At 52.5% G+C, this 22,849-nt stretch overlaps 2 protein-coding genes across 2 annotated transcripts in view; both read left to right on the forward strand.

Annotated features, from left to right (window-relative positions):
* LOC136110137 (F-box/WD repeat-containing protein 10-like) overlaps window positions 1-7,902 on the forward strand; it is a 28,866-nt gene extending 20,964 nt beyond the window's left edge. The window contains exons 2-9 of the mRNA XM_071817145.1: window positions 99-226; window positions 1,842-1,969; window positions 2,874-3,074; window positions 4,025-4,146; window positions 4,493-4,641; window positions 5,570-5,712; window positions 6,409-6,567; window positions 7,550-7,902. Coding sequence (XP_071673246.1) covers window positions 99-226; window positions 1,842-1,969; window positions 2,874-3,074; window positions 4,025-4,146; window positions 4,493-4,641; window positions 5,570-5,712; window positions 6,409-6,567; window positions 7,550-7,790 — 1,271 coding nt within the window. The 3' untranslated portion in view covers window positions 7,791-7,902. The remainder of the gene's footprint in view (window positions 1-98; window positions 227-1,841; window positions 1,970-2,873; window positions 3,075-4,024; window positions 4,147-4,492; window positions 4,642-5,569; window positions 5,713-6,408; window positions 6,568-7,549) is intronic.
* A 979-nt stretch (window positions 7,903-8,881) lies between these two features.
* Window positions 8,882-9,882, forward strand: LOC139825435 (F-box/WD repeat-containing protein 10-like). Its single transcript, XM_071817002.1, has one exon. It carries the CDS (start codon window positions 8,899-8,901, stop codon window positions 9,808-9,810), a length of 912 nt encoding a protein of 303 aa, XP_071673103.1. The 5' UTR covers window positions 8,882-8,898; the 3' UTR covers window positions 9,811-9,882.
* Window positions 9,883-22,849: the final 12,967 nt, after the last annotated feature.

Genomic DNA, 22,849 nt, shown 5'->3' on the forward strand with positions numbered 1-22,849 from the left:
AAGCTGCCCTCGTTTTTCCAAGGGTGGTTTCCCCCGAGGGCCATGGATGGCCTGTAGTGTGGATCTTGGTTGACCATTCTGTCCTTTTAATTCCTCAGGACTTTTGGATGAGAAATCCCTCGAAGCATGTGCGTCTGTGAATAGATTCTGGGCTCATCTGGTTGAAGAAGTCAATAAGGAACGTGAATGTCAAAAAACAATCCAGGAGAGTATCCTATATTTGCAGGTATGATGTCTGGGCTTCTGCCATGATGATGTGCTTTAAAAAGAGGGTTTTTCTGCTACTGCCCAAACCCTTAGATGGAAATGCTTTTACTAGAGGCCGCCTCCCACCTTTGTCCTGTTCTTCCATCTGCAGAGTTAAGCCAGGTTAGATGTTCATACTATCACCAGTAAGCACAACGTAAGAGCCTTTACTGACCTTCAGGGAGCCTGCGACTCTAAAAATGGATCAAAACACTCTTGTAACAAAGAAAACAGGGTTTGGTCAGGAATGCAAATCCTGTATGTCCAGGAGCTGGTGACAATTTGGCAGACCTGCAACAGCTCCCTGAGCTTTATTTGCTCCACCAAGGAAGATGGAAAGATGAGATGACTTTGTGAGAAGTCACAGCTGGCGGTTGGGACACAGTAAAGCAGAACTGCTAGGAAATGCCTGTCCTGCTTAGGACAGACTTGCCATAGAGCAAGCTAAGTGTAAAGGTAAATCCCCAAAGAGAGAAAGTAGGAGATCTGTGTGTGCTTTGATTTGTGAAGAGAGCATTGAAATCTCAGCTCTGGGCCAGCATTTAAAGGCTGTTTCATGTCAGGCTTTGCGCATTACATATGAAACTTAGATATTGCTGAAGATGTTTTGAGAGCCTCTCATCTCAGTGGGTTTGGATTCTGAACCAAGTGAGCGCTCACCAGAGATGAGATGCACTTTCCAACTTTTTTCTGTTGAAATGGAAAAGTTTTGGAGGCTCTTAGAAGCTCAAGACTGGATTTTGGAGGAAAAAAAGAAAGAGCAATGATTTTTCACAACAAGTCAAGTCATATAGCAACAAGGTGGTAAATGCAAGTCAGGTCTCTTAAGGAACAGTAAACCAGTGTGTGCAGTTCAGATTTGCGTGTGGCTTCAGCGTCCCATGGAGATGCTGGAGCACCACCCGTGAGCAGCGTCCTCTGTGTGCTCGGGCTCTGCGGTGACTGTGGTGCCTCTGCCGGTTCATTCCAGGGGTTGTGCCCCAGAAGAGCAGTTCCAACCTATGCCAAAAGAGTCGATGTGACAGTTCCAGTGTTAAACGAAGAGGGGGATGTCATTGAAGGCCATGACTGCGAAAGTAAACCGCAGGTATGTTGAAAGGTGTTTGCCTTCCATGGATCCTGCATTTCAGCATTTGAGGAAGAAGGAGGACACATCTTGGAAGATGTGACAGTGAATTTGGAGTTGCTTTGCTCTTCTGGTTTGTACCATCGTGAGCAACTCCTAAGGACCAGAGCTTGCTCAGCACCTTCTGTCACGAGCAGGAGCCTGCATCCCTAAATCCTGCCTTGTCCTACTGCATCTCGCAGGCGTAGCCTTGGGGCCAGGGCTGCGAGCAGGGTCGGGCAGCATCCCGAGGGCACAGCATTTTCCCCAGAAATCAAGGGTGCAGATGTCAGGCCTTGCATTTTTGCCAAGGAACAACCCTTGTTTCTGCACCAAGCAGGAAGCTCCTGCACTCTGGGTGTTCCTTACCAACACATTCTGTCTCTGGTCTCATCACTATAGTAGGGACCAAGCCTTGATGTTTAATACTGTGGAATAATGCTACCTTCCTCCCTCCATGAGTTACTTTTCCCTATTTCTCTTTGGACAGAGAGGAGAAAGACGGGAGGAGAAAGACAATCTGCAGGAAGCCTATAGCGATCTGAAAACCGATGCAATCCAACTAGAAGAGAGAAATGTCTTCTGTGGCTCCTACAGTGTTCGTGTCCTCATGGACCAGTGAGTAGATTGCCTGGCTGCTCTCTGCACTAACCCTGTAGGGCCCAACAGCAGCTTCTGCAAACCCGTTCTGTTCCCTGCGGTCCTTCTGTGGGAATGTGTGGCTGGAGGGGAGAGTCCCTCAGCATCAGTGTTGAAAAATCCTCAGTGTCAAATCCAGTTTTTAATAAAGATAGCAGGGGAATTTTTAAAGGCTTAAGGGTTGGTGATCCCCAGTGTATCACAAAAGGATACAGAGCACTCTCCCTGTTTTAGAATTACAGAATTGTGTTGATTGGAAAAGACCCTCAAGATCATGGAGTCCAACCATAACCCACCCCTAGCACTGACCCATGTCCTGAGAACCTCATGTCCGTCTGTCCAGCCCTCCAGGGATGGTGACTCCAGCACTGCCCTGGGCAGCCTGTTCCAATGCCCCACAGCCCTTTGGGGAAGAAATTGTTCCCCACATCCAACCTCAACCTCCCCTGGTGCAACTTGAGGCCATTTCCTCTGCTCCTGGCGCTTGTTCCTGGGGAGCAGAGCCCGACCCCCCTGGCTCCAAGCTCCTTTCAGGCAGTTCAGAGATCAGAAGGTCTCCCCTCAGCTCCTGTTCTCCAGCTGAACCCCCCAGGTCCCTCAGCCGCTCCCATCACACTTGTGCTCCAGCCCCTCACCAGCTCCGTTCCCTTCTCTCAACTCACTCCAGCACCTATTGAGCTTATTCTCCAGATACAACCTTAAATATGCAGAATTAGGGACCTTGGCTGTGGTGCCCTGCAAAGGATTCACCCATTTAAGTGTGTGGTGTGTCAGGTTGCTCAGTGAAGACCATTAAGCATCAGAGAAATCCCTGTCACAACCTTAGACATGTTGTACCTTGTCACCTGGCTAAAGCTCATCTCAGTCACTGTTTCTTATCCAGATCAGACCAGAGCAGAATAATCCACTACAGTGGTGGTGACCTGGTAGCCGTTGGCTCTGCAAGCCGAAAAGTGCGGTTCCTTGGCATGCCGGGGACGAAAGAAGTGCCGCCTCTGCTCTCTGGTAGTGCTGGGAGCAAAGCTCTGCTCCTCGATGAGAACAAAGGCTTGGTCCTCAGCACAGGCTTTGATCTCAGCATCAGGTGAGCAGCACAGGGACCGTGCCACGGGATTACCAGCCTCTTGGAATATCCAGGAAAACATTCATCTTTAGTCCTTCCAGCCCATCCTCGGAATCTTCCTTCCCTCACTTTCGTTATAGTAACGAGGAAAGGACAGTAGATAAGGAAACAACCCCCACTCACATAGGACAGCTTCTCTTTTCCGGTTTCACCTGGTGACGCACAGGTCTTCCTAAAGTGCCTCAAAACACCAGATGTTTCCCAAAGGCACTTGCTGTGAGATTCTGGCCTTGCTAAGGTCAGCACTGAGTTCAGCAAGGCTGGGTTTATCTGTGACAGTTTGGCTGAGCAGGTTTAACAGCCTGGTACCCGCTGCACAGCTGCTCCTTTGCAGACACTGCCCCCTCAGACAAGGAGATGCTCAGCTCTTCCGTGTTATTTATCTCTACATCTCGAGAGTATCACAAGGAGGGGTAAAAGCTGAACAGCAGGCTGTCTGGCTCTGGCACAGCAATACCAGAAATTCATGAAAGGCAGCACTTAAAAAGGGAAAGAGTTTACAGTGACTCAGGCTCTGACCCCCCTGCTCTTCCCTGCTCCAAAATGTTTGTCTGAACAGGTGCTGGTGTTCTCCGAGGCCAACAGGAATCACATTGACACCAGCCACTAAAGAAACAATTTTATCTGCAGAGCTCTACATTTTAAGGTTAATTGGAGGTAGCTGTGCCTAAGGTGGAATCTAGACATGTGTTTCCAGGTAGTCTGCAGGTAGAACAAATGATATTGGTAAAAAATTACTACTAATCCTGACTTGATCATTCCAAATACTCTGACACCTTAGTGGAATGACTCCTGGCTTTAGCCTAGTGTGTAGAGGAGAAACGCTGGGCCTGTTAAGTAGGAAATAATAAAATGAATAAGCCATCAATTAAGTTAATCGCTGTATTCCTGTTTTGGTTGGTCCTTTGTAGGTGCTGGAATATCTACAGTGGTGCTTGTGTGAAAGTCTTCGATGGTCACCGTGGGACAGTCACCTGCTTGGATTTACACGAAGAGCAGCTCGTGTCGGGAGCCCGGGATGGGATGGTAAAAGGTGAGACCAGGAGCTTCCAGACAAAGGCCGGGAGTAGCGAGATGGGCAGAGTGCTGGAGGTGTGACGGGTGACAGGGGCAGCGTCTGAATAGAGCAAGGGCATCAATTGGAGGGTGGAGTTTAGCATCCCATTTTGATTCCAGAGCAGCCGAAGCTGTGGCCACGTGCACATGCAAGGTCTCTGTGTCACTGCATAAATTCTCGTTACTTCTGCTTTTATTCACTTTTAAAGGTTTTGTGGCTCTAAGGCCACACCAGCTCTCGGGGAAAATGGTATCAGCTTGCAGCTTTGCCAGAGGTTTCTTTACTATTAATTTGTGACCTTTCTCCCCCTTGCTCCCAACAGTGTGGAATCTGAGGAGTGGGCGATGTCTCCAGACCCTGCAGCACAGCAGCGCTGTCTGGGTGGTCAGAACCGACGGTGCCCGCGTTGTCAGCGGGTGCGAGCGAGGGCTGGTCAGAGTCTGGGCTGCGGATACGGGCGCTCTGATCAAAGTGAGTTTCTTCTTAGGTGGATCGTTTTGTGCTAAATGTTTAAAAATCTGTGCTAGTTCATCACAGCCTTTGGTTCTTGCCAAAAATTTTCTGAAGAAAAAAAAAAAGCCCCAAACCAAAGGCAGCCTAAACTGGTAAAAGAAACCACAGATTTATTTGTAAGCAAATAATATAAAACTTGTTTGCAAACAACTGTCAATTTTAATGCAGGGTTTGATGTGCTGTGCCTGACCCCTTCATTCCTGTAGAAACGTTCACCTCTGCTCCTGCAGGAACATTCAGACCCTGGGAAGAGGTTGGGGTCTGACCAACAGCTCTTGGGGTTGGGTCTCACCTGTCAGCCTAAAATATGAAACCTTCACAACTGGTAACAGTTGATGCAGCTGAAGCAGCTGGATGGCTGCTCTCCATTTTAAAGGTTGAGGCTGGAGACTGCTAATTACCTTAGCAGGTGTCCAGAATCAGTGTTAGTCCACATTTGAGAGGAGTGAAGCTCTTTCTGTCTGCAAATTGACAGCAATCTAGCTGCAAATTGAGAGCATCTCAGATGCAGGATTTCCCAGCTCCAGCTGAGCTACATTTGCGATTGTCCCTTTCATTACAGTCAGGGCCATTGGGTCTCTTCTCTCCTGGGTGAGTATTCAATGGATGATAAAGGTCTTGGTGTGGTGACATCTATTGAGCACATAAATAAAGATGGAAAATTAATGTTAATTCCACACCAGCAGCTCATTATCAGCAGCGAGCCCGAAATATTTCTGGTGACTATAAACCCAACAGTTATCCACAGAGTATATTGGTACATTAGAATAATACCTGATAAAACTACAATATAGTACATGAGGCTGGTATTGGGAATGCCATAGGATACCTTGGCGTATTTACATCTAGATTACTGAGGGTTACACCTATTTCTTTTACTTTGCAGACATTAGAGGAGCACCAAGGCCCAGTGAAGTGCTTGTCCTTTGACCAGTGGCACCTTGTCACAGGCAGCACCGATGGGAGCGCCCTGGGATGGAGCATGTTGGGAAAGCTGAGCAGATGCCTCGTAGCTTTCCACCACCCAAAGTAGGAATCGGATGCGTTTGGAGTTGTATTCAGCAATCTACTAAGTCTGTAAAGAACACATCTTCCTTATAGAAACACAGAATGCCTTAATTATCAAGCTTAGTATCTGAAATATCCCCACATTCAACAGTCTTCATCTTTAAAAGTGTCAGGCACTATGTGATCATAACCAGTGTTTGTCAGTTAAGACCTATAACAACCTCAAATGCAAATATTGCAACCACTTGTTCAGGAACAGGGATGGCAGGGCATAGTCTAATAATTCAAGGATCATAACCTGTATGCAAGAGGGTGTCATGCTACCTGGTCAAGAGAAGACACGGTCTATGTCAGAGGTGGCCAAGTTATATGCTGAACCCTGCCAACTGTGTACTATGTTATTTTCTAATACTCATTACAACTGTACCATCAGATTATTTTCTTTTACTTTCCTGGACATAAAAATGCAATTCAAAACACGGCAGATGGCCACAGCCACAGTGGCTGCTCTGAGGATGCGCTGGGTTGGTTGGTTTGGGCAGGGAGGGATTATGAAGGACTTCGCTACCAGGCCTTTGAAATATCTCCATGAGCTTCTTTATTCAGGCTGTTGATGGAGGCAGAGCTCTGCATCTCCTCCAGGACAAAAGAGGGAGCTGATCGCGTCTCCTCGGGAAAGCACGGTGGATGTCCCAGCGCTGCGTGTTGTGTTTCCAGGGAAGTCGTGTCTCTGCAGCTCCTCTATCTCCGGGTCCTCAGCGGCTGCGCTGACGGGAACATCCGTATATTTAACTACCTGACTGGGACCTGCCTGAAAGTGCTGACGGCCGAAACCAGCGGGGGCCCCATCTCTTCTGTCCACGTGTCAGAAAACAGGTTGGTGAGGGCAGCTGTCGTCTCTGAACTAAACTAGGTAGATAACTTGGTAATTGAAGGAATTAAGCATTTTTCCTTCTCACAAATAAGCTGTAAAGGGCTCTACTGCTTGTTGACTGCTTTAATAACTTGGTTTTGTTAGCAGTGGCTAAAAATAGATTTGCTTACTCCATCCAGCAATTGACAATTTCCCGTTTCTATCCAACTTAAGACACACAGAGGAACTGGCTGCCCGGGCAAGCGGTGGAGTCCCCATCCCCGAAGGTATTTTAAAGATGTGGCACCTCAGGCCGTGGCTCAGCGGTGGACTCGGCAGTGCCGAGTTTATGGTCGACTTCATGATCTTAATGGTTTTTTCCAGCTTAAAAGATTTTATGGACCAACTGTAAAGTTGAATTGAGCACGCAAATTTCTTAGCAGGTTGGGGACTCGAGCCAAGGCCTGACAAAGCCTCTACCTGTTCCCTGCCTTACTGCCTCTTTGTAAAAGCCAGCAGTGGAAAGTTCTCCCAGGTGTCCTCACATCTGCACCTCTGAAGTGAAGGTGGTTCCCAGCTTCTGCATAAGCAATGGCTAAAATGCTGGTGTTTTGGTCACAGCTCTGAACCACAGCAAAATATGGGCTGCTATGAAGAAAACTCCATCCCAGCCAGGCCCGCTCCACCCCTCCAATTTCCATTAAATGTCCCTAATAATATGGTGTCTCCAGTTTCTTTTGGCATTGCACTGATCTAGCTCACTCTACTGCTGCAAGTTTTCATCCTAATCATCTTACAACTAAATTTATTATAGAGCTGAATGAAAAGAGCCCCACAGAGCTCACACAGAGGTTGGGTTACCATGTGCAGCACCACCAATGGGGTTAATTGTTCCTGCTCCCTTAAACAAGTGGGGGTCATCTCAGAGCTGTTGAAGTGCCTGCAGGCACTAAGCCCTGGGTTAATGGTATTGGTGCTTTCACAGCTTTTCCTTCCCTCCTTCAGGATGGTGATAAATTCTCCAGCCGTAGTGCTGGTGTTCCAGTTTGAGGACGTCAGCTGGGACTACACCTTGGATGCTGCCCGAGAGGTGGCGGGGAAGACCAACCAGCAGCAGGCGACTTGGAGCAGAACCGCGGTTCCCTGCTGGCGAAGGCTGTACCACGACCGGATGCGCCGCCTGGCTCTGGAACCAGAAGGTGCTGGCGGCTCCTGTTTTCAACCTGGGTCCGCTGCCGGTCACTGAAAGGCTGGGGAACACCTCAAAACATTACAAACGGCCTCTGCAACACGCTGGCGTTTCCTAAAATGAATTTGAAATAATTGCAAGTATATGGCTGCCTTCGTCTTAATCAATATACAGACTCTGTGCTTTTCAAAAGCGCGGTCTGGGAGGTGTGCTGTTGGTTTCAATGGTTCCATCACTTGTAGGCTTTTGTAAAACTTTTGTGCCTTTTTAGAAAGGTTTGGTATAAATTCAAGACATTTGTCAAGACAGTGTGTGCACATCCGCAGGCGTCGCAAGAAGAGCCTGAGGGCACGGGTGTGCTGCAAAGAGCGAGCTTCATTTTAGTTCCCTCTCTACCGGGGGATCTCCGAAGCCTCACGGGAGCTCCCAGCAGAGGTGACACCGGCAGGGACGCAGGCGCTGGTCAGTTCAGCCCTGCTGGGAGCTCTGAGCTGCTGAGCTCACCTGTGCTTCGAGGCTTCAGGCAGGCGCAGCCTCCTGCTCTTTCTCACAACAGAGCAGGAATCTCAGCCATAGTGATGAGGTGCCTGGAGTTTCTCACAGGCCTATGGTATCTAACACAGAGGTTCTGCTCGCCAAGCACACAAGGTCAGTAAAACAATGAGTGTGATGTGTGTGCTTTTTTACAGACAGGTGCAAGTCACTTGAGCGTATTTACATTTAACTAAGCTCCTCACCAAATCTTCCGCTATATCCTCATACAGACAGGCGCTGTCGTTTTTCCAGCTCAGTAACAGAGAAATCAGTATTATTCACATTATTACAGCTGGTGTGCAGGGAAACAGGCTGCTGGTTCAGTTCTGATTTATTAGAAAATACTCCAGAAAGCCACAGGACACCTGTGCTTGGGATCTGCCATCCGTGGGAAATGCAATTGGACATGAGCAGGCACCTTTTAAATCGTAACACAGTGATTTTTTTTAATCAGCAGTTATTTAATGCAGGACGTATCACAGATCTTCCAGCTCCACAGTCAAACTGTGTATTGCAGGGAAACTGAGAAAGTTTTCATGCTTTTAAGGCCACCGGGTGTTGACCTCACTGATGTGGCTCTACTTGGTAAGGGACGCACAGTTTGTAGAAACAGGAAACAAATAGGAGTGCAATGATGATCAGAAAAAGTATTTTTGACTCCTGCTGTGTTGTATTTTTGGGAACAGGTAGCAGACTCCAACATGGCCCTTCTGTCAATGTACCTGCGCATCTTGACAAGGCAGAATCCACTTGGCAATTTGGAAAGAGAAGAGGTGAAAGTGGTCCCATGTCCGTTGACAAGTTCCTCTTAACGCTCAACACGCTGCAGAATGCCCGCAAGGCAGCCGCCCTCAGGTACCCCGTTCATCGCCACGCAGAAGTCAGGGAAGTCTGTGAAAGTGAGCAACACCACCCTGAAAAGGTACAAATACACAAACCCTCCCTGCAACGCAAAAACGATCAGGCAGCCCAGCTCCAACGTGCGAAATTGCACAGTGATTCTCTGACCCCAAGGGTAATCTCTGTGCCCTTTGAAACCAAAATGCTGCAGCTCAAGCTGAAAAACTCTTTGCATGGCCCCACTGTGAAGTCCTCCATCCCTGCTCCCTCTGTTGTGCGGCTCAAGACTTGCTCTGGGTTGCTGAAGGAAAAGAAAGCTCCTGCTGAAGTCATTCCTCCCCCTGGAGATGGGGTTCAGGTTGTTGATCCCGTTACAGCTGCTGCTGAGAGGACCAAACCAACGCATGCGACCATTGCACAAACGGGAAACAAAGTGGTTTCCAGGAGAAAAATCTCTTTTTGCACGAGTGCTGCAGACCCTTCCCAGCCTAACGGTGGGTTCAGGCTTCTGACAGAAAAATGGAAGGAGCGGTGCGAGGCAGCTGTTGCAGCTCAGTGTAAGGCAGAGCAGCAGCTCACGGAAGAACGGGAGCGAGCGCGCAGGAAAGCCTGGCTACGGAAAGCGAAAGGCCTGCCGGTGGACTCTTTCACTGGGGAGGGGAAGATACCCGCTCCTGAGCTGGGCTTTAATACATTTATCTGAGCTGATCCCTCAGTCCAACAACCAACCGTTATCTGAGGGTTCTGGCGTCCAGCTGCCACGACCCCTGTAGTTTCTAAGTATAAAAGATGTCTCCCCTGTATGTTTTTTTCTGAAGAGATATTCTTGGTGTATTCAGCTATTTCCCAAGGCAGTGAGTGGACTGAGTCCTGTCCTGGATTTATCCTGCTACACCTGCTGGTAATACAGACACTAATAAAGCTCGACATGTCTCCAAGGTGTCTCAATGATAATAATAAATCTTATTGGAGATTGGGTGGATTGATTAGAGTTTATAAGCTGAAGAAGTGTGTACCGAGCCTAGGGGTTGGTGATCAGTGTCGCAAAGTCTACGTGGAGGCCGGTAACTAGTGGTGTAGCACACAGGGCAGTCCTGGGTCTGATTTTGTCTGGCATGTTTGTTATAACGATGTGGATGAGGGGGTGCTGTAAGCAGCAGTTTCACTCTGGGAAACTCCCCTTACAGTAGAGTGGTGGTGATTTTTGATTCATTTATTTGAGCGTCATCTTCAACTTCCAAACCCTGTGATTAAGTCAGGCCTCAAAGTGAAAAATAATGATAGTTGTCCCTCAAAGAAAAAAATGAACGGGTAATTAAAACTAAGGGTCCATGTAGAACCGTGAAGATGTGGGAGCAGGACTGTTGTAGATCTGGGGATGAGCAAGGCTGAGAGGTTGGGTATTTGCCTCATTGCAGCACATCCATGGTGTGCTACAGGGATTATGGTGTCTGAGGTGGCTTTGCTGACTTCAGTTTTAGAACAGGAAGCAGCAAGGATTTCACACTTGGCCACAGAATGGCACTTTCTGAAAAGCAATCGGGCTCAATCCCAGCACGGCCTTTGGCACAGCCCCTGGGGAAAAATCTAATAAAGGGAGACTGGTGGAAAAACATCACAGAAAGACTGATGACTTTTCAGTTGTGCTGAAGTGAGAAGGATTAGTGTTGTCTTCCTATTTGTAGCCAACAAATCAGCATCTCCCCGTGGGTGTGGATGCTCGGGCACTTCTAAGATGCTGCAGCCAACAGAAACAGCAAGAAATGAGTGAAAAGGCAGCGCTGGAGCCAGTCCTGCCCTCGGCTGTAGCTCAGCGCACGATGCGAAGCTGGGACCTGGGCATCTGAGATGCCTTGAAAGGAAATTAACATATGGGAAGATGTCATACATGGTATGTGAAATCACTTATGAAGGTAACTATAAGGAGGTTGTTTTACTATCTTTGCAATTAATTTCTGAATTAAATTGACCTTTCCGTGCACCCAGTCCGTGGGCGAGCAGAGGTGACAGAGGGACACTGGTGTGTGCAGGGCATGATGCGGCCACACACACGGAGATGAAACCAGAGAGCTGGCAAGAGAGTTTTGGTGGAGTTCTGCTGTAAACAGGTGCCACTTGTGTTGTACTTGTGTCATCCATAAAGTGTAGATAATATAACCCTGATTCAATAATCATAGAATCATTTCAAGATTGAGTCCAACCATGACCCACCCCTGGCACTGCCACATGTCCTGAGAACCTCATCTCTGCATCATTCAAACCCCTCCAGGACTGGTGACTCCAGCACTGCCCGTCAGCATGGGGACGGTCACGTCCTACTGCTGTCTGCTCCCGGAGAGGGCTGGCGGAGCAGGTGGCTCTGCAGGGCCAGCACCGGGCAGGGGGACGTGGCAGATGGGACCTCCCGCTACCTTCCGGGCCGTGGCCAGAGCCTGGGCATCCTCCTGCACGGCCTCACACAGGCAGGGGAGCTGCTCCCTGTTCCCACGGAGCTTTTCTTGTTCCCTCTGTGGTTCAATGCTCGCCACCCCACCGGCCACCTTCATGCTCCCACATCCCCACCTAAAAGCGCCACCCGTGCTCAAAGCCTTGGAGACAGCCCCAAGGTCTGGAGAGAACTCATGGGCTGGGTACTGCTGGGACATGGAGAGACAGGCAAGGATGGTCAGAAATCCCAACAGGCAGGGGCAGGGACAGTCGCCGTGGGACGCGTCCCCGCTGTGTTCTCCTACCATCATCGCTGCTCCTACCGTCTCTCTCCGCAAAGGAAACCATCACGTTCCGAGGATCGCTCGACATGGGGCCACCGCCATTCTCCTCACTTGGGACGGGCCGCCAGGAGGAGCCTGGTGCGGGTCCCCAAAGACCCCAGCAGGGATGGACACCCCACGTACCTCATTGCTCTCATCGAGGATCTTGCACTCAGGGGGCAGGTGGGCTGCCCACTGCTCCAGGTACTGCAGCTTCTGGCCCAAGCACTGGAGCTTCTCCTCCACCCCCCAGGACAGGGTAGAATCATCCTGGAGACAGAACCACCTTGGTGGGCAAAATGAGCCACTTGGGGTGATGGTGGCTGCACCAAGTGTCACCGCGCTGTGTCACTGCACCACCCAGCGCTGGGGGGCTACCTGCCCACCCAGGCGCCTTTGTCCCTTCCTCTGCTCCCTGTGCAGCAGAGTGGCCCGTGAGAGCTCGGGCAGGATGTGCTCCCATGTCCCCCCAGGATGGGACCCTGCCCCACGGTCTCACAGTGAAGAGAGCCTGGAAAGAGGCTTTGCTGTCATCTGCTCTGGGTCGCCCATGGCGTGGCTGGGCTGGGACAAGCACCAGCCGCCTCCTTCCCCAGGGGAGCTGGAGCTGGTCACATCGTTGTGCAGGTTTTGGCAGTCGTTCTCCTTGCTGGTGTTCTCCAGATGACCTGAATCCCAGAGCACAAAATCTTTCCCATTGATATTTGTCCTAAACAGGCACCGGTGTCAGAGCCGGCGAGCTCCGGAGTGAGAGCCGTGCTGTCCCCGCACTGTCCTTTGTCCCTGCGTGAGCAGTGAAAGCCTGGCAGCTGTGTGGGGGAGTTATTTTTCTCTGCTAAAGTGACTGAAGCATTTCAAAGGGTTCCCCAGGTGTGCTTGGCAGAGAGCTAAAGCCAGGCAGCTTTCCCTGGTCTCTGCATCACCCAAGAGAATTCAGTTTTGCTTTTCCACCAAACCGAGTGCTGCCGTGGATGCGCTGGAGGGAATGTCAAGGTCTGATTACAAGCTCACCCTCCCTTGGAGTTAACCCTCGCGGACTCTCAGCTAATGGCGTTTGGCACTCTGATGTTACACGTGTTTCATCTTTTGGCCGTTTGAAATACGTACATGTTTCTATAGATACTTTTTCAGGTACGTTTTGTGCATCTGCACATACAAGTGAGAAAAGTCGAGATGTTCAGCCCCACTGGATCGACTGTTTTGCTATGCTGGGAGTGCCACAACAGATTAAAACTGACAACAGTCCTGGATACACTGCTAGATCCATGCAATAATTTCTATAGCAGTGGGGTGTTTCGCATGTCACAGGTGTTCCACATTCTCCCACTGGACAGGCCATCACTGAACGAGCACATTCCGCACTGAAACACATGTTATTAAAACAAAAAAGGGCAAATATGGTGCCTCAAGAACAATCAGACAATGCAATATATGCTTTAAATGTTTTGAATCGTACTGTGCCTCCCTCCTCTATCGCAGCAGCGGAAAAACACTGCCGTGTTCCAGATTCACTGTCTCAGAGACCAAAGGTTTTATAACCGGATCCCCTGCACAACAGTCAGTGGCAAGGGCCTGTAGTTAATCGCCTGGGGAAGGGCTCTGCTTGTGTTCTTCTTCCAACAGGACCAAAGTGGCTTCCTGTGAAATACGTTAAACCTTTCTACGAGCTGGACAAACACGATGCAGGACCTAATGCCAGAGATCCAGCATCTGTCCCTGCGGCAGAGGGCAACAAAGAAATAGAAGAGATCAAAGGAAGAGGCACTGCCATATCAGAATGATACAGATTTACATGATGTGGACTGGCGACTAACTGTCGAAAGCACTTTCAATGCATTTATTTTCCTTATTAGTATGGCTAACCAGCTTTCTCCAATATTTGTTAATAACTGTAATTGTTGTAATTTGTATTATTTTGTTGTAGGTTGATTTGCAACAAGAAAATGACACATAAGGTATGACGATCCACAGTAGGCACTCAAACTCACCAACAGAATGCCCCCTTTTGACTTTGGAGGCAAGAGGTGACTGCACCACCACTCCAAAGTAGTTTGCCAGATGGCTGTGGTCACAGGCTGGATTGTGAGGCAGTTACACATTCCCCTGAAATCTGGAGCTTTCAGTGAGGAGGTTGACGGCTCTTTAGCACCTTCTGTGCCCCACTGTGCCTGTCCCCACATACATACACCTAGAATGGTACCAAGGTGTTGTCAATAAACTTCACCTCTACCAACCGATGGGTCAGGAGGGGTGGGACCCTTGGTCAGTCGACAGGGTCCTTAACAAAGGAGATACCCAGACTCGCTGAGAAGCTTCTGGACTATGTTGTAACGCCCACAGCCACATCTGGCCAAACAATGAAACGGGGTTCCCGCCGAAGACCCCCTTTGAGTGGTCTTCTCGGAGCTGCGGGTCTGTGAACTGGAGTCCTTTTCTTAGACAGGAACAGTGTCTAAGGAAACTTCCTGGGATTAATGACACCCCACTTCTTTATTGGAGTGAGCGACTGTTTCTTGTGAGTACCCTGAAGTAAAAGGCCTCCGGTTTTGTTTCTTGTGAGTGACTGCATGCACGTTGTGGATCCTCATTGTTCTTACAATATTGTATTTAAATAATCTCCTTAGCTGCTATCTGAACCTGTATTTTCTCTTATCAGAGTGCTAAATATGTGTAATACTGTTGAACTTGAATTCTAGTGTTTATGAGTGATATCAAGTAAAATAACAGTCTTTGCTAATGTGCAAGGCCTGATTTAGGATTTAGCCAGTACCCTGCAAATAATTACACAGTTTGTAAGAATTAGGACTGTAAGACAAAATGGCTAACATTATCTCATAGCATAAAGTGATTAGACCCTAAAACTTCACTTTCAGCTCTCAGTCTACGTATATGGGTTTTTGAGGGATTTGGATATGCTTGTGTGATGTTTTTCTTGTAGTCCTTCGAATCATCTGGACAATGATACAGAATGCAAAGAAGAACAAAGCCAGGGTCCTTACTGCACTCATTGAGAACCTGATTTTAAAACAAAAAAGGGGAAAATGTTGGAAAGTCAAATATGGGAGAGCAAGACGTGCGGTTCCAGCCATCTGGATGATAAAGGAAGATCAATACTAACGTGACCATTTGGATGGTCAAAGACATAATACTAACATAATAACATATAAAGGGCCTTGGACAGATTACTTTGTGTACGTTTCTTGTAATTGTAAAAAGTTATAGCCCAGACTTGTGAGAATGGTATCTCGGGCCGGATAACCGCCCCCAAGTGCGTGGGATGTGCGAATGTCCTTGGAGTCCAGCTTTACCAGAGAGAAGTCTTCAACACGTTTTGTGGCTTCTCTGTTCCCCACAGTCCCAGTGCAAAGACCAGACCAAGACCCTGAAACAACTGGCACCAGGGGAGGCTTTAGATGGGATATAGGGAACAATTTCCTCCCCAAAGGGCTGTGGGGCATTGGAACAGGCTGCCCAGGGCAGTGCTGGAGTCACCATCCCTGGAGGGTTGGACAGACGGAGATGAGGTTCTCAGAGATATGGGGCAGTGCCAGGGGTGGGTTATGGTTGGGCTCCATGATCTGGAGGGTCTTTTCCAACCAAAATGATTAATGAGTTTTTACAGTTTATCTCAAAAGGTGGGAACCCCCAGTTCCAACTCTGCTCTTTACCAAATGCCTTTTAGAGGCTGAAGAGGAAGGAGACGCAACACCTCAGCATATGGAGGGTCTTCCCCAAAGCTTCCCAGTGTCCCTTCTGTCTCCTCTGCACATCCGGGCAGGGCACAAGGGACAAAGTACCACCAGCACGCTCTGAAAGGTCATCATTTCTACCAGCTGCAACCTGATCTGGGTGAAGATGTCCCTGCTCATGGCAGAGGTTGGACTGGAGGAGCTTTGAAGGTCCCTTCCAACCCAAACTGTTCTGTGAGTCTGATTCTGGGATTCCATGATTTTCTTCTCTATGACCTTCAGGCTGTCAGAATACCTGGAACTGGACATTCCCAGCTGTTGACCAACAGACTCTGGCTCTTGGATTCGGTGATGTCACTGCTGAGAAGTGGGTTTCTTGGTTACCTGAGGCTTTGGCAGATGTTTGTGGACACACAGCGGCCCACTGGTGCACTCAGAGCCGTCTGGGGGACAGAGGTCCCAGGAAGTTGCTGGCTCCACAGCATCAAGTGGGGAAAAGCCAGGCTGCCCCCGGCTTTCCTCTGGCCAGGAACGCCGTCCCCACCCCAGCCCATCCCCAGCTCTGCGAGGAGAACAGCTGGGTGAGGGCCAGGGCGATGGGGCTGCCTCCAAACCCAGGTGAGTGCTCCTCAAGGTTTGACCCTCATGCGTCCCGGGTGACAGAAGTGACCTAGGACCCCCCATTGCAGCTTGACCACAGGTTTGGGAGGAACGAAAAAGATCTGCTTTATTAAACCTGTTGGAGAAAGGGTACAAGGGGTGGTGGGAGAATACAGGGTCAAGTGGATGGTCTGGGCCATCCAAAACACAGGGGTAGTGGGGGCATCCAAAGAACAAGGGGTGGGCGGGGGCATCCAAAGCTCTCGTGGAGCGGTTGCTACTTTTCGATGGCTTTTTTGTGTCTTTGGATCAGCAGCTGCCCCTCCCTCTTGATGTCTTCCCGAGTGGGGACGTGCTCGCCATCTTCGTCCTCCTTCTCTTCAGAGGATTCAGAGGATTCTGGAGGAGCGAACAGAGAGAAATGGGCTGGGGAGGGTCTGCAGGGCCACCTCCGCTGTGCCGGTGTCACCAGGGAGAGCCAGCACGTTTTGGAGGGCTGGTGGCATCACAGTGAGCTTTCCTGCCAAGCCCTGGCTCTTCCTGCCCAGCATCCCAGGCTGACCTGCAGGGCCTGGCAGTGCCGCTGCTGTGGCCCATCCCCAGCTGCTGGGGCTTCCCAGAAAGGTCTGGAGCCACGCGGTGCTGGACGCCGCTCCAGCTTCATTCAAAAGAGGTGGCAAGCTCCAAAAACTCAGTGGCTCCTCCAAGAGCATCCAAGAGGAAGAGGCCACAGACAGACCCCAGCACTGGTTATTCTTCGAAACCAGGTGATTTTGAAGACAAGGCTCTCCCTCCCTCCACCATAGCATCTTTTCTTGTTCCTTCTGTGGTCCAACGCTCGCCACCCCACCGGCCACCTTCATGCTCCCACATCCCCACCTAAAAGCACCACCCATGCTCAAAGCCTTGGAGACAGCCCCAAGGTCTGGAGAGAACTCATGGGCTGGGCTCTGCTGGGACAGGGAGAGACAGGCGAGGATGGTCAGAAATCCCAACAGGCAGGGGCAGGGACAGTCGCCGTGGGACGCGTCCCCGCTGTGTTCTCCTACCGTCATCGCTGCTGTCTCTCTCCTCGAAGGAAACCATCACGTTCCGAGGATCGCTTGACATTTTCTTCTCTAGAAAATCCCTGGCCTTCACAAAAATCTGTGAAACACACCCTGGGTTAGTTGTTGAAGGGGAGGTGGGTGTTACAACCCAAGGGATGCCCTTGATGATCCCCTGGCAACAACGCCCTGCAGTGCCCAGTGCCACCTGGAGCTGAGCTGCTCCACGGGGCCACCGCCATTCTCCTCACTTGGGACGGGCCATCAGGAGGAGCCTCCTGGTGCGGGTCCCCGAAGACCCCAGCAGGGATGGACACCCCACGTACCTTGCTGCTCTCGTCCAGGATCTTGTACTCAGGGGGCAGGTGGGCCACCCGCTGCTCCAGGTACTGCCACTTCTGGACCAGGCACTGGAGCTTCTCCTCCAGCCCCCGGGACAGGAGAGAATCATCCTGGAGACAGAGAGAACAACCTTGGTGGGCAAAATGAGCCACCTGGGGTGACAGTGGCTGCGCCAAGTGTCACCGCGCTGTGTCACTGCACCACCCAGCGCTGGGGGGTTACCTGGCCGGGCACGGTGATGTCACGCACACGGAAGAGGAGGTGGTCGATTCTGTTCTCAATCTGAAAGAGGAGCTCCTCGTTCTTCAGCATCTGGGCTCGCGACCGGTCCCGCCGGGCCTCTTGCTCCTGCAGTTTCGCCCTCAGCTCCTTCTCCAGCATCCTGCAGCCAACCACAGCCACATGCATACAACTGCACAGGGGTGCAGAGACACCACAAATCATTGCAAAAGCTGCTCAGGTTGCAACCCACCCCCCCCTGCCATGAGCGGGGACATCTTCACCAGCTCAGGTTGCTCAGAGCCCCGTCCAGCCTGGCCTGGGATGTCTCCAGGGATGGTTCATCCACCACCTCTCTGGCCAACATGGGACAGGCTCTCGCCACCCTAATCCTAACAAGTGATAGGACAAACAGAAATGGCCTCAAGTTGCGCCAAGGGATGTTGAGCTTGGATCTGGGGCACAGTTTCTTCCCCAAAGGGCTGTGGGGCATTGGAACAGGCTGCCCAGGGCAGTGCTGGAGTCACCATCCCTGGAGGGTTGGACAGACGGACATGAGGTTCTCAGGGACATGGGGCAGTGCCAGGGGTGGGTTGATGGTTGGACTCAGTGATCTTGAGAGTCTTTTCCAACCAAAGCGAGTCTGTGATTCTATGACACGGCTGTCCCGAGGCCAGCAGCACCTGGTTTTGTTGGGGGCCGGTTGAAACAGGAGCAAAGCCTTCTTCAGCTCCAGATCCCTCAGTTTTTTCTTCAGCTCCTCCTGCAGCTCTTCCTGCTCCTTGATGTACTTCTCCAGGTCCTCCAAGGTTGAGTCCTGTGTCAGGAGCTTGCTGGGGACGTTCTAACCAAGGGACAGCACGAGAACTCAGCCCACAGTGCTCATGCAGGGTGCAGGAGCTAGCCCGTGGCCTCAGGGAGGTTTCTGCACCAGGGACCACTGCAGGCTCAAGGCGTGGAGAAACACAGCTCCATCCTTGCCCACACATAGGGGCTCTGGGCTCTCCAGGCCCACATGAGAGCTGAGAACCCCTCAAGAAAACAAAGCGAGCTGAGAGGTCTCGGCTCCCTGTGGCTACGAGCAGCCTCAGGTTTTTGGGGAGATGGCTTGTTCCGTTACCCAGAGGCGGGAGCACTGTACTGCAGCCTTGGCCGCCTCCATCGTCTCGCTTATCCTGGCCTCGCGGTCTCTCTGGGACTCGGCGGCCTCCAGTTCGGTGGCTGAGGCGGGAGAAAAGCGGCAGAGAGGGATGCCCGGAGCTGCCCCCGCGTCCCACCCCACTGCACCCCGCCAAGCACTCACCCACCACTGGGTCCTGCTGGGTCGAGACGTCCGTGCTGGGCTCGGACTTGGCTGCCTGTAAGGACGTTCATGGTCACCCCCCGAGCTGCTGGCACCCTGGGGAGCTGGCCCTGCCACCCCCACCCATGGGGCTCGGTGCTGCTGCTTTCCCCTCAGCTCACCGCTGGCACTTTCTTTTCGCTCAGTTCCCTCAGCCACAGCCTCTCCATGGGAACCTTCTGGGTGTCCAGGGAGCGCTCCGCAAGGAACTCGGCTTCCCTCTTGGCCAGCTCCTTCTGGAGGGTATCAGAGAAGAGAGAAGTGGCTGCAGAAGCTGGGACCACAGAATCATGGAATCATTTGGCTTGGAAAAGCCCCTCAAGATCATCGAGTCCGACCGTCAACCCACCCCTGGCACTGCCCCATGTCCCTAAGAACCTCATGTCCGTCTGTCCAGCCCTCCAGGGATGGTGACTCCAGCACTGCCCTGGGCAGCCTGTTCCAATGCCCCACAGCCCTTTGGGGAAGAAATTGTTCCCCACATCCAACCTCAACCTCCCCTGGCGCAACTTGAGGCCGTTTCCTCTGCTCCTGGCGCTTGTTCCTGGGGAGCAGAGCCCGACCCCCCTGGCTCCAAGCTCCTTTCAGGCAGTTCAGAGATCAGAAGCTCCTGTTCTCCAGCTGAACCCCCCAGGTCCCTCAGCCGCTCCCATCACACTTGTGCTCCAGCCCCTCACCAGCTCTGTTCCCTTCTCTCAACTCGCTCCAGCACCTCAAGGGCTTTCTTGTTCTGAGGATGGACCTCTGTGAGCCAGCTGAGCTTCTGAGATGGCCAGTGTCATAAATGACCCCCCGTGTAAATGGGCTGGGTAGGAAAGCGAGCAGGATGGAGGGCAGGGAGGGCTGGAGGGTGGAGAGTGCTACTTTCACCATGGCTGTTGCTTTGGGCACGTTGTCCCCAGCCCTAGGGCATCCTGGCCCAAGAATGAGACGTGAGAGGAGCTCCAGAGGATCTAGGTGCCGTGGGCCAGCCCAGCTTAGTCTCTTTTGTTCTTCATTGCAGGAAGATCCACCAGCCTGGGTGCATGGTGCTGTCTGTGGGCTCTGGAGGGTGGCAGTGGGCCCCAGGGTGCCCTGGCTGATCTCACCTGGGCTCTCTCAGCAGCTTTGCGGGCCTCCTCGGCCCTGGCCTCCATGTCCTTCAGCTCCATGTCGTCCAGCTCGGACTCCCTGCACATGCGCTCCACGTCTCTAGTCAGCTGGCTCACCTCCTGGGACACAGGGAACCACAGCGTGTCACCCCACTGAGCCCTGGGGGTCCCCACACTGTGACAATGGATGGAATCACAGAATCCTAGAATAGCTGGGGTTGAAGGGACCTTCCCAGCTCCCCCAGTGCCACCCCTGCCATCAGCGGGGACGTCTTCACCAGCTCAGGTTGCTCAGAGCCCACTCCAGCCTGGCCTGGGATGTCTCCAGGGATGGTTCCTCCACCACCTCTCTGGGCAACCCGGGCCAGGCTCTCACCACTTCATGGAGGGGAGCAGAAGGACCTCGCTGAGCCAGGAGGACGTCCCTCCAGCACAGTCCCTGGGGCACCTCGCTGCCTTTGCAGGGGGAGCAGGTGGGACGATGGCCCGCTGAGGAGGGGCTCACCTTCTGCAGGGCATCATACACCCGCTCGTACACGGTGCCCACTTTCTCTGCAGCGCGGAGTTTGGCGCGCATCTTGTCAAGCTCCTTCTCCAGCTGGCGAATCATCTGGGGCAGAGATGGGGGGGACACATGGGCTGACACCACCTGCTGAACCCAGCACCTACCCAGGGGCTGCAGGGCTTGGGTTCAAGCCTCCCATGGGTGCAGCCACCCCAGGAAGAGGGGTCCTGGGTACCCGCTTTTGCTTCTTGGTCTCATCCGACTCCTCCTCCTGCAGCCGCAGCAGCTGCTGCTGCAGCTTGTCCCGGGTCTGGCAGCGCTGCCTCAGCTGGTAGTCCAGCATGTTGAGCGTGTTGGCCTGTTTGTAGATTGTGGCCCGGAGCTTCTCCCGGGCCTCCTGGATGGGCAAGCCAGAGGTCACCAAGCTGGAGGCAGCGCTTGCTGGGCACCCGCGGGAGAAGGGGGTCCTGCCTGGGAAACTCCCCCCACCGTAGAGCCGGGGACGCTGGGACGTTGCTCCAGGACATTGTCACTCCCTTGGAAGGATGGGGACTGGGAGAGCTTTGCTCTGGGGGGTGGGTGGGGTAAGGCAGAGGTGACATCAACACCTCAGGGCTGGGGGACTCTGCGTCAGACAGCCCAGGAGAGGCAGGCTGGAAGGGCCAGGAGCTCTGCTGGGGCAAGGGATCTGCTCCGGGAGCTAAAGGAGGACCTTGCACGGATGCGTCCTGCGGTGGAAAGGGACCCGTGGGACACAGGTGAACACCCCGTGTCTCACCACACCAGCCCTGTGGGCTTGTCCTTGTGCCGGCACCGGGTCCCTCCACGGCGCACCCTGTTCCCAGCGTCCCTTGAGCCCCAGCCCCCGCACCAGCCCGTGCCCACCAGAGCCCGTTACCTCCACCGTCAGCCCGGCCAGATCGGGGGGCAAGTTGTGCGCCCTGAGGACCTCGGGGGCCAGGACGGCCTTGTGCTGCGGGCAGAGAGAACGTCCCCGTCAGCATGGGGACGGTCACGTCCTACTGCTGTCTGCTCCCGGAGAGGGCTGGCGGAGCAGGTGGCTCTGCAGGGCCAGCACCGGGCAGGGGGACGTGGCAGATGGGACCTCCCGCTACCTTCCGGGCCGTGGCCAGAGCCTGGGCATCCTCCTGCACGGCCTCACACAGGCGGGGGAGCCGCTCCCTGTTCCCACGGAGCTTTTTCTCGCAGGACTGCGTGAAAAACTCACTCCCTTGCTCTGGGGGACACGAAGGCGCCGTTGGTGCGGGACAACGGGGGGAGCGAGAGCCCCAGCCCGTCCCCGCCAAGCCCAAGGGGCAGCACCTTGCACGGCGGTGGCGGCGCGCAGCTCCTGGGCGCGCCGGCTCAGCCGTGTCTTCTGGCCCCGCACGGTGGCAGTCGCGTCCCGGTCCCCCGGCCCCGCCGCAGCCATGGCCGCTCCACCGCCTGCCGGAGCCGCCGCCGGCACCGCCTGTGGAACCGGGTGTCCGTTGCCTGCGGAACCGTTGCCGCGGCAGCTCCAACGGCCACGCGGCAGCTCCAACGGCCACACGGCCGCTCACAGCCAAAACACGCGCACACGGACACACAACACAGCAGCGCTCGCCCGGGAGCTGCCAGCTCGCTCCAAGTGCCAGGAGGAGTCTGTCACTCCCTGCACATCCTCCTTCCCAAATTCCACCTCATTGGTCAGGACACGCTTGCGCAGGGAGTTCTTCAAACCCGCACACGGAAACCAGCCGCCAATACTGATCTTTATTTGGATGCTTACCATACATTCCTGCTGAAGGACAACTATGACAACAACTGCAAGCATGTGCATTGATGTGTTAATAGATCAAATGAAGCTCCCCCTACCAGAGAAAACACTTAACATTTCATTTGCAGAAAAAACAGACTTGATAAGGAAATTGCCTTCCTAGCATCAAGCGCGTAAATTGGCTTAGATGAAGTTTCTGTAACAGAAGCTCTTTGACCTGCAGCCGTCCTCTTGTGCCCTGCGTGTTGGGATGTAGAAAACAAATGGCGGGATTAGGAAATCGAGTATTACTGACACAACATCATCGGAGGCTCTTCCTCAGCGTCTCACTCGCACATTCATGAATTGAATGTTAGCGCTAATTGCCAGGGACAAGCTAAATATCAACGTTACCATCCT

Source organism: Patagioenas fasciata, chromosome 19 (assembly GCF_037038585.1).
Source record: "Patagioenas fasciata isolate bPatFas1 chromosome 19, bPatFas1.hap1, whole genome shotgun sequence".
NCBI classification, from domain to species: Eukaryota; Metazoa; Chordata; class Aves; order Columbiformes; family Columbidae; genus Patagioenas; species Patagioenas fasciata.